The following is an 11323-nucleotide window of genomic DNA, read 5'->3' as shown; positions in this document are numbered from 1 at the left end:
TAAATATTTCCAAAAACACTTATAAAATTCAACCGTAAAGCCATCTATGCCTGGACTTTTATTATTTTTCATACGTCTTAATTTGAAACTTAACTAACGTGTATAACTGGAGAAACGTTTTGATAATTTCATATAAGAGTCGACATGGAAAAGAATAGTACTATTTAATTGGTCAGATGTATTAATATCCCAATAGATTATATTTAGAGGTAATATGATGTCTACTATTTGAATGCAAAGGACATTGATAGCAAAAATGTCTAAAATCGTCGCTCTCTGCACCACATACGAAGGAAGCATTATCAATGAGATGGTCTTGTAACTTATCATACTTCAGATCATCTTTAAAATTTATAAGCAGACAGTGAATGAATAGTACATTAAACCGAACTGATCAGTAATGGGAAGATCATTTGAGATCGGGATTGATAATATTTTGTAGTATTTTTGTTCAGTTTCAAATCGCTTTTTGTATTGCCCCAATATCCGATTGAAGAATGCCCTGGTTGGTAGCCATGAGTTCACCCCTCTAACAATGTGCTACCTTATGTTGTAGCACTTGACCCCTTGGTGATCTTGACACATTGAATTAAGAAATAAGCTTCGTGACGTATCAGTCGTGGTCAGTTAGATAATTTGTGTTTACGTAAAATTAGACTGGACATCTCCGGCCAATAAAGGTCGCGATAAGACAGTGTCCATTGTCACTTCGGTCAAGAACAATTCACGATGAAGGTCGCCCTAGTCCTGTGCGTTGCTGTCAGCGCTGTGCTGGCTCAAGTCCCTGCACCTTGTCGTAAGTACATTCATCAGGAAATGCCCTTATATTACTGTTCATGCAAACGGTGGAGCAAAATGTACATTAAGGAATATTTTTCTTTTTTCGATGTCTTCATATTGTTTTTGTATGCTTTTGATTCTGTTAATGAAAAACAGGAGCAAATACAAATGTCCAAAAGTGAATGCTTGAACTTTTCTTTTTCATTATAGAGGATTATATAACGAGTGTGCATTAATCCTTAGAAAGAAGGAAGCAACACATTAAAATCAGTTATTCGATGTAGTAGGAAGCCAAAAAAAGTCAACATTTACACGTTCGGTACTAAACGGCCATTGCGTCCAACAGTTGCACTAAAGGTTAAAAGAATGGAAATCCATTTCCAAATATTCAGAGATACAAGAAGTAAAACAAGAGATAGATAAAGGTGCTTATGGACTGTACGTTTCATTTACAACATTTCATGTAACTTTTATTGACGATCTTTTCTATAAGCTTAGCATAAACATAAATAGCTGTCAAATATGGTTTTAAAAAATGGTGCAATAATGCATTACATAATAAAAAAGGAAATTTATTCTCCAATGTTTCATAATCAGATAGGTAGAGATATAAGCTTAAATGAAACGAATTGTGTTTTTTCTTCTAGAATCACCTCCACAATGGGAAGGAAGGGAAGTAAGAGTAAGTAACAATCTCTTTCATTGTATGTATACCATGTTTACAGAGTGAGTAAGTTAGTTACTTATTCGAGATGACTTAGTGATATATTAAAATAGAACGTAAAAGTTGATACAAGTAAAACAGAATAAATAAGTAATATTGTTTTGCAATAAGCGTTGTAACGCTATCAAAGCCATACTGACAATTGGGTTAGTTAACATTAATTAAGTAAGAGGCTAATGATCAATACGTTTTATATTGTAATCTTCTGTATTTCTTTAAGGTTGATTACAGTCAAAAGTACGAGGAATATCGCCGAATCTTCTACGATGAGACCAACAAACGCGTGCGCACCATTGCGGAAGTGGAGTTCAATAGCACTAAGGAATTCTACGATATCCTTGACCTCTATTCCACGGTATTAAAGCATTTGTTAACATATGTGGTTTAAATCAATATTAAAGCAATTATTTTCTATTTTGGGATCTTGCCAATTTCGCTGTTATTTTCGAAGTTGGATGTTGTAATTGTAAATTCAGCCTTTTTATGAGAAACCATATCTATTTTAACCTTATCATGGATACTTGTAATTTAGATATTTTATTTTTATGACTTTTCTAGCAACTTATTGTTCACCATTTAATGTTGTTATTGCTTATATCTTTGTAACTGCATCCATGTTGTTATCAATTTTTTATTGGACCTCAGGCTTTGTTGAATCGAAATAAATACATAAATTAATAAACAAAAAAAAAGTACTGCTGTTTCAATTTCAATTTTTATAAATTTAGTAAAAATAAGTTTTAAGTACTGACTTTATACCCTCATTCTTGTTCAATGTTTGTTACCGTACAGAACCAGCGATTCAGCATCAATATGAGAACCCGTCAGTGCAATGTGACCATGCCCGACAGGCCTTTCCATTACCGAGGTGTCCATCCTAACGCCAAATTCGAACAGTTGTTGTCACTCGGGCTCACTGGATACCCAGGAGAGAGCATCCAACTGGCTATCTTCTCAGCCAATGAGACAGAGGGTAATTAACCTGCTTTCTGTAAGGCTAACATCGAACACAATCGAGAAGTATTTTGAAACGGATAATGCTAAAACAGGTTTATATTCTAGAATACATTAAACATATGTAGTAGAACTTAAAAGTGCGTAAAAAAAATTGCGACAGCCAGCCAATTTATCAGGAAACTTTGTATAAAAGATATGAAAAATGATGGCGATTCTATCTTATTGACGATAGACATTCTTCAGATTTTAAATAACAAAGTCGTATTATAAAGTAATTTTTAGTTCATAAAAGAATTTTAGTATATTGACAATGAAGCTAATCCTTTCCATTTCTATTTGTATCAGAATTTTACACAGGAACGGTTGCTTATCCAGCATGTATCCCAGTCACAAACATTCACATCACAAAGAAATATGGTTTTGAACACTCAGAGTAAGCTTTACATTTTATAAAATATTGTAATGTATTCACATCACACAGAAATATGGTTTTGAGCAAAATAAGTAAGCTTTTATAATATCTTATTCATGTCTCACAGAAATATTGTATTGAGCACTCGGAGTAAGCATTTTTAATAAAGTATTGAAATGTATGCACGTTACACAGAAATATAGTACTGAGCACTCCGAGTAAGCTTTATGACTGTTAGGCAATTTACGATTGGTTAATTCCATATACAAAGCTTTCTTGGTTAGTTTGCTTTGCGCATGGAATTTGATTTCAATCTAAGTAATTATGGAAAATGCATAGCTTTTCTGTTGAATGATGAAATATAACTGGAAATCATCAAGGATCCGAATTTAAACATATGTAAATAATTCACCATTTTGTGTCTGGCTACGGAACCCTCTTTTCTCTTTTACAGTTATTTCGACATCACCGCCGGAATTTCCGACCCGATGGCTTTCGTACCTCCATCAGAGTGCATAAAATCATAGAAACTAGGTTTATGTTATCGCATTTATCAATTAAAACTTAAAATATGACTGACATTTTGTACGTGTTTTTAATGAGTTTCCATATGCAGTCATGTTGACCTATGTTTCAACAAGAATACAGTTATCACAAGTAGCAGTATACAGTAGAGATGACCCGACTCTGATAAACAAGGCACATGTCGAGGAAATGTAAACACAGCGGATTTACCCTACACAACACATGTATATATATTTGTAAACTGCATTACATTTACAATACATATAAAGTACTGAGAAGTGTATAAACCTCTTTTTTCTATGTATGTCACTTGTGTGAAAACCATGGTTACCACATCAAAAATTACCAAAAAATGCCAAAAATTGCTATTTTTAACCCAAAATTTGACCCCCGCAACTACTATTTTTTTTCCTAAGCTCTGTCTGAAATTAAAGATTACCTACCTGGTTGCAGAATTATCTGGGTCCCAGGTTAGTTGTAAAACTTGATTTTTTGCAATTTTGCGTCGTGTGCTGGTGTCAAAATTTTACCTCCTGTAAAGCTAGCTTTTCATTTGTGCGCACTCTTTCGGATTATGGCCAAAATGTTATCCTCGAACCAAAAAAATCTTCTTTCTTTTTTACAAATGTTAAGCTCACATAGCCCACTTCATCATGCTTATACCAATTTTAGTACAGTTTTATTTTTATATATTTTTTACATATCATTATACAGGGGTTAGCCATTTAACAAAAATATCACTCATGGCCACAACGCTCTACTGTATACTGCTACCACAGTTTATAATTTCAGTTAGTGTACAAAATCTATAAATATTTCCAGGGGTAAACTAATTATTGATATTTTAGCATTCATGTAAACACTAGAATTAAGAGTATTATTTTTTATCACACATGATTAGACATGTCAGCTAAAATTAAAAAAGCGGCTAATATATGTATTTTTTATCACGTGATGTACATTCTATTATACAGGATGGCAACTATAATATTCTGTTAAACTTAATTATGCATACAAAAAAACGTAGATAGCTATAAGTATGATAATATATAGTTAAACATGTTTTAGCAGGAACACGATACCTATGATATTTTTACCACAAAACTGTAGTACACATAGTTAGCGATTGTCCTTCTTTAGCAGAAATTTCAACTTCAATGGAGGAAAAATTGTGGCAACTTATATTGCAGAACAGCAATTTACATCTACATTGTACATAATGCTGTCTATGTCATATACTTTTACATGTACTGTAAGTCATGTAAATAGTGTTTTGCTGGATATGATATAGTATTTACTCTAGCTAAGATGAAACTAACAATGTAAGACTGTTTACCGGGAAAGTTTGGCCCTTCGACGGGTAAAATCAAGTTTCGACCAATATTAAATCCGCTAATCATATTATATAACTATGTATAGTATGGTGTTTACAAAATATCGCTAAAATGATAAATTCACCCTCATAACAGAGGGCGGAAAGGGAGACAAGTTAAGTGCAGCAAAACCAAAATCCCGGTATACAGTAGACAGATCGGTTCATGCATGTACTATAGTCACATGTAATGCTAAAATGTTCATACTGCCCAAATTATCTAAAATAGTATTGATTTAAAGTTCTAATAAGGAAACGATTTCTAATCGATACAATTCATATATCATAAATAATTACGCCTAGTCGGAGAAGGAAATCACAAACAAAGATAATGTAAAAAAATTGCATTTGAAAACACAACTCCTCTATCAATGACAAGTAAAGCTAAATACAACGTTTAAAGCTATGACGGGCTTAATTTTGTCCAAAAGAACATTTTCGAATTCCTTCCATTTGTTTCCTTATTTCTTTTCTTTTCATGAAGACAACTAAGCTATAAAAGGTATGTTAAATAATTGTGAACACCTGAACGATGCCAGTGTCTAATAGAAGATACTTTTGTTACAACATGAGCATGCCTCACGAGATATATTATAGTACAGTAAAACCCGATATAATGCCCCTCATTTTATTTGCAAACTCACTTATCGTCAACAAATATTTAAGTTCCCCCTTTTTGTTTTTTGAAGAATGTTTTGTACGTTTCTCTCAATTTATCGCCAAATCTTTTGGTATATGTGATGCCGACTTTTCCCCGGACAAAAATGTGGCAATATAACGAGGTGTTACGGTCTATACAGTCATTATACAAGTAATATGATTCTGTAATCACTAGAAGGTGTTAATTGGTTTTGATTCACACAAATTAACAGGGGCATCTGTATATCTATAAATATACTATGCATTCCAATTCGAGTACTTCTATCATCTGAAGACGATTTTTCACTGTGATCATTTCGGGACTCTTGGGCTTGATACCACTGCGTAGATGATAGTGCGCTGCAGATTGAGAGTTTGAGGCCTGGAGAGGGCAGAAACCACGTATGACATTTATCTATTAATAGAAGCCCTGTTCATGCAACCCATAGTTTACTACTTTGGTTATAATCAATGGACAAATAATGGATTTATAATTGACAGAATATATAAATATGTAACTTCAACATTTGAAGATTATATAAAATAAAATAGGCTTTCAGATTATTATTTTTTTTATTAAAATAGGACAATTCAAATATATTGGAAATACATGTATTTCATTATGTCAAGGCAAATCGAAACAAATAAGAATTATCAGTGAATGTCATTTCTGGACAGGGAGAAGAATTTCACAATCTGGCCGGTTGAACAGATGTATATATATACCTCGAGCACTAGAAAGATAAGATAAGGGACTCGTCGAGACTACATGTTAGATAGCCCGGCGTATAATAAGGAACAGACGCCACTGTATCTCACTTCGGTCAATAATCCTCAAATCGACATGAAGGCCGCCTTCCTCCTTTGTCTCGCCGTTGGCGCTGTTCTTGGACAAATTCCTTCCCCATGCAGTAAGTACACATGTCATATTATAAATCAGTGTATGTATCACAACTATTGCGAGAAATGCATTGATTCTTTTGTTAACAACTCTTTCTTATATAAAGTCGAGAGACAATACAAACCTTTCTTATGATTTCTTTAAAAATACAACTGATAAATTTAAATTAATCAGTTGTATATTTGAGATTTCCATAACTCCCTGTGCAAAATGGTATACGATAGAAAAGTTTCTATGTATCAAATAAAGAAATGATATTTTTTATTTTCTGAAAATGACAATATTTCTCCTGAAGACTATCCGATCAGACGTATTTTCATTCCTATTTATATTTGCGGATTATATTAAATTGCTGTATATTTTAATAATATCATTATAATATCATTATTGTCTATTTTTTTATATTTGAATTGGGCATTTGTTTGTTTGTGTTTTTGTTTTCAATTAATCCCAGGGAACATCAGTATTAAAGCTATTTATGTTTTATGAAATATGCCCATTGCATAATAATTAAGGAACAACTAACATATTAGACATACTCAATACAAGATAATATGTATTAAATACCAGTAAAAACGACAGACTACTGAAATGGTTTGAAGGAAAATTAAAAATTAAAAATGGAATGGAAAACCGATTTTTAATGACATGTAATTAAACTGTTTAAACTGTAATTATTTCTGTTATATACAGTAAACTAAATTTTCAATACATAATCAGCAACGATTCGGAAACAAGAACTAAGTACTTATACAATGTCCGGTTTGTAAGGTTAGATATACGATACTGACAGCAGATAAAGTAATCATTAAATCATATTGAAAGTAAGTTCTAATGCATATTCAAAAAAATATTTTCGTAGAATGGCAGAAATATGAGACACTTACACCTGATTTTTGACTTGTAGGCTCTCCACCACAGTGGGAAGGGCGGGAAATTAGGGTAAGTAATATAGATATATTAATAAAACAACATCATATCCAAATCTTATAAGTAAATGAAAGCAATATGTTAACAAAATAATATAATTTGATTCAAATATGAAACGAAGTTCGACAATGTAATCTTTTTAGTTTAATTCATTTTATTTACTAGTATTGATTAACTAGTATTGATTGATTGATTGGTTGATTGATGGATTGCAAATCTTACAAGTACGTTTTGTAATTAAAAGATTTGTTCTGAATTTGTTGACTATTCAGATTGATTACAGTCAAAAGTATGAGGAGAGGCGACATCTGTTTTACGACGAGACTAACAAGAGGACACGTACGATAGCTGAGGTCGAGCTAAACAGCACCCGAGAGTTCTATGACGTCATTGAGCTATTTAACGAGGTAAAGACCACGACAAGCACGTACCACAGCGCTAGTAACAATCATCAAATTAGTACATGTACCATCACTTTAACAGTCTTTATTGAAGAATATGTATTCGCGCTAGTGCTCAGTATAAAACAATAATCCTCAATTATTGAACAGTATACCCCCTGATTTACAATCAAAATATAGAACAATATGTCACCAAATAAACAACGAAAGTAAAGCAATATATTTTCAACTAGTGTGGCAACACTATTCTATATCCGTTTTATGTGTAGATTCATTTATAAGAGCATAAATGCAACTGTTACTTACAGCGTATAAACGTATAGCCTGTGCAGTACTGCCGCAATCGCGTGACTACGCGCTCGGCAAATAGTTCTTTAAAAAACTTCAGTTAAAACATTCTCCGTCACTTAGTTCGACGCTAATTTAATATACTCATTATATTGATTTCAAATATGAGTTCTTTCCTTTAAACTAAGAACAATTGAATCAGATATAAAAGTTTTGTTTTAGATTTAGATTTTGTACGGGAAACAGTGCGTGAAATCAGCTGTTCCTCTTTTGCTGTTCTTGTTATTGATATGGGCTCACCGATAACAATGGAAACTGTTGAATTGTAGGGGAAACATCAATCCTAATTGCATTTCCTATATAAAAACTGAAAGCATTTCATAAAGACATTCAGAGTAAATATCATAGTACATGGTATGAACATTCATGACGTTCAAATTGTAAAAAAGAATAAATCAAATCTGTACATATATAATATACCACAGATGATTTCCATAGGGGGGGGGGGGGGGGATATAAAACAAAAAAATTGAATGAATGTCATTTATGTCCAAATGTTTCGGCCTCCTGGCCTTCTGCAAGGGCGAAAGTCAACGGTTGTTTTAAGTAACGTCCATTTTGCTTTTTCTGAGGTAGAGACAAGATGGTCGTTACTTTAAACAAACGTTGACTTTCGCCCTTGAAGAAGGCCAGGAGGCCGCAATATGGGGACTTAAAGTGATATATATTCTATTTTTGTACATATCTGCTTCCTGTAATACCATTGAACCCTGTGCACATCTAGTATTCTGTCCATTCAGCAAAGTCTTGACAGTTTAAATTAAAACAGAAATGTATTCCTTTTTACAACCTACGTCGTATAGAGGAAGATGTACAGTCTGAACAGGAGGACACAGACGTGTAACGTGACAGCCATCGAACCGGACAGGCAATTCCACTACCGCGGGGTCCACCCCGACGCCAAGTTCGAGACCATCATGTCACTGGGCGCACCCGGATTCCCAGGGGAGAACATCCAGGTCCAGGTTTTCTCCGCTAACGAGACTAACGGTAAGAAAACAACCTTTACATGGTACAAGTTTATCTTGTGATAAAGGTTCAGCTCAATTTGTCTTTAGGGGAAAATAAATACGGACATAAGAATGCCGAAGTGTGAAAAAAATGTATAATTTAATTTGAAAAACAAACAAGGAAAACAAATGATTCGAATACAACGCCTGCCATGTAAATTTAGGTCAAATCCAAATAATATCAGGTCCTCATAACAAGAACTGGGGTAGTGACAACATAACAACAAAGGATACTCATGAGCACAATTTGTTGTGGTTGTGAACAGCTTATATATTTAGAAAAAATCATATATTTTCATAAATGCATATATGTGTAAAATGCACATTATTATTTGTATCGTGAGTGGTTATATACATCATATACATGTGACCTCTTGTTCAATAGTATGGCTGAATATCCAGAAACATCTTGAAACACACTTATGCAAGCATTTGTATATTATTAAGGTAGAATTGAAGGCCCGTGTTTGTTTTACAGCAGCATAATGCATTTACCAACCTGACGTAGCTACTAATTATATCAGTATACAGGTAGACATTGTGTTTATACTTATATTAACAAAAATCACTCTTCATAACCTGATTTGGCAGGATAGAGGTTCCAAAATGTTTTGGTCCCGAAAGATAATTTTATTTTCAATACAGATATAGAGAGATTTACTAAAAGCACAATCTAAAAACATGAAATAAAAGTTTTAAAAAATGTGCAACACATACATATTGTAGACGTTGGTTTGATACTGGTTTACAGTGAAGTTGTATACCAAGCTCATCCTGACAAAACTGTTTCGTAGAGACTTATATTAACCAGATAGTCCTATCAATTGGTAAGATTGTGAGGTATGACAGGGCACTTTGTATGAGAAATGAATTAATAAGTGCATTTATAGAGTTTCTGATGACAGATAAGACTCCTATCGCTAATTATATATATTTTTTATTTATCTATAGAGTATTATACTGGACTGGTTACCTCCCCTGGGTGTATTCCAGTGACAAACTTCCATATTTCTAAGAAGTACGGATTTGAGCATTCAGAGTAAGTATATAGTAAAGCAATCATGTGACTTATTTAAATAATGTACATTACAATTTTATGCAATATATGTCGGAATACATGTCATTACTACGTTCTATAAGGAGAAAATAGCTGAAACATTTGAAAACGAAAGAGGACGTATGTCAATGGTTCGATTTGTGATAACCCCAGGGCTTCAGCCCTAAGTCCACCAGTTAAAATTAAAGTTTTGTTCTGGAAATAATTAAAAATGCGAAAGCTTTGATTTTTTATGAACCCATGGCTTCAGCCTGCGGCCTTTAGCCCTAGCATCACGAGTAAATCGTATTATGTGTCCTTGAAAATTCATATTAATAAAATAAAAAAAGGATTTGTGAACCAAGTTATGTAAGACTAAACGTTTTATTTTTCAGTTACTTTGACATCACAGTCGGTATTACTGATCCTACGGCATTTGTACCACCAACTAACTGTAAGCCACCACCATCATAAGACTCGTGAATAAAGTTACCATATAACATACTATATTCGACTTTGTTATTTGCATTGAAGTAATGTCTAGTAAGCGAGTGATCTAGAGTTTGCGTGAAATCGTTACATCGAAGGGTTTGTAGGATATCTCGGGTCATAAAAATGACATTTTTGTTAAGTGCTGTCAAGTTCTGTGTACAGTATTGTGTAATACTATTAAATACATTTGAAAAACGGTAAATTGTATTTATTTAATATTGCACAATCCTGTTCCGCGACCAAAAAACAATGATAAACGCAAAAATACAATGACATACGAAAAAGGACAAGGATATACACAAAAGCATGATGATGTACGAAAAGGTAGAAATATAAATGCAAAGGAAGTAAAATGATATTTACAAAAGAACAATGATATTATGTGAAAAAGTACAATGCCATATGCAAAGTGTATTGATATTCGTCAAATTATTGTTCAAATATGTATGAATTAATTTTACAGAGATATTTAAATGCAAAATGTTCCCTTCTTAAGAATAGACGTAAAAATACATATCTTGCGAATTATTTAAATATTTAACAGTTATTCTATGTGTATGTACATGTACAAGTAATTAACAGTTAATCATGTGCATAATTATAAGTATTTCCGGTTATTAAGTGTGCAATAAAGTCAACTGGAAGACATAGTTTAATAGTTTAATATTCAATGCTATATTTCACGAGTATGCCAAAACACCAATAGCATTGTACTAAGTACAGCAAAAATAAAATATACCGACATAAGTAAAATATAAGTGTTATTATTAAACAGACCACCCATGGTTCCATCTTT

At 32.9% G+C, this 11323-nt stretch overlaps 2 protein-coding genes across 2 annotated transcripts; both read left to right on the top strand.

Moving 5' to 3' along the window:
* Positions 1–673: 673 nt before the first annotated feature.
* On the top strand, positions 674–3452 carry LOC110440556 (mammalian ependymin-related protein 1-like). The gene is made up of 6 exons (XM_021483698.1): positions 674–796; positions 1428–1462; positions 1725–1859; positions 2297–2477; positions 2807–2894; positions 3328–3452. The coding sequence occupies exons 1-6, from the start codon at positions 730–732 to the stop codon at positions 3398–3400; spliced, it is 579 nt and encodes a 192-aa protein (XP_021339373.1). The 5' UTR covers positions 674–729; the 3' UTR covers positions 3401–3452.
* A 2742-nt stretch (positions 3453–6194) lies between these two features.
* On the top strand, positions 6195–10542 carry LOC110440554 (mammalian ependymin-related protein 1-like). Its single transcript, XM_021483696.1, has 6 exons — positions 6195–6320; positions 7218–7252; positions 7513–7647; positions 8793–8979; positions 9951–10038; positions 10431–10542. Exons 1-6 carry the CDS (start codon positions 6254–6256, stop codon positions 10507–10509), a joined length of 591 nt encoding a protein of 196 aa, XP_021339371.1. The 5' UTR covers positions 6195–6253; the 3' UTR covers positions 10510–10542.
* Positions 10543–11323: the final 781 nt, after the last annotated feature.

Source organism: Mizuhopecten yessoensis, unplaced genomic scaffold (assembly GCF_002113885.1).
Source record: "Mizuhopecten yessoensis strain PY_sf001 unplaced genomic scaffold, ASM211388v2 scaffold11185, whole genome shotgun sequence".
Taxonomy (NCBI): domain Eukaryota; kingdom Metazoa; phylum Mollusca; class Bivalvia; order Pectinida; family Pectinidae; genus Mizuhopecten; species Mizuhopecten yessoensis.
Note: the sequence above shows the minus strand (reverse complement) of the source record. Positions and strands in the feature narration are given on the sequence as shown.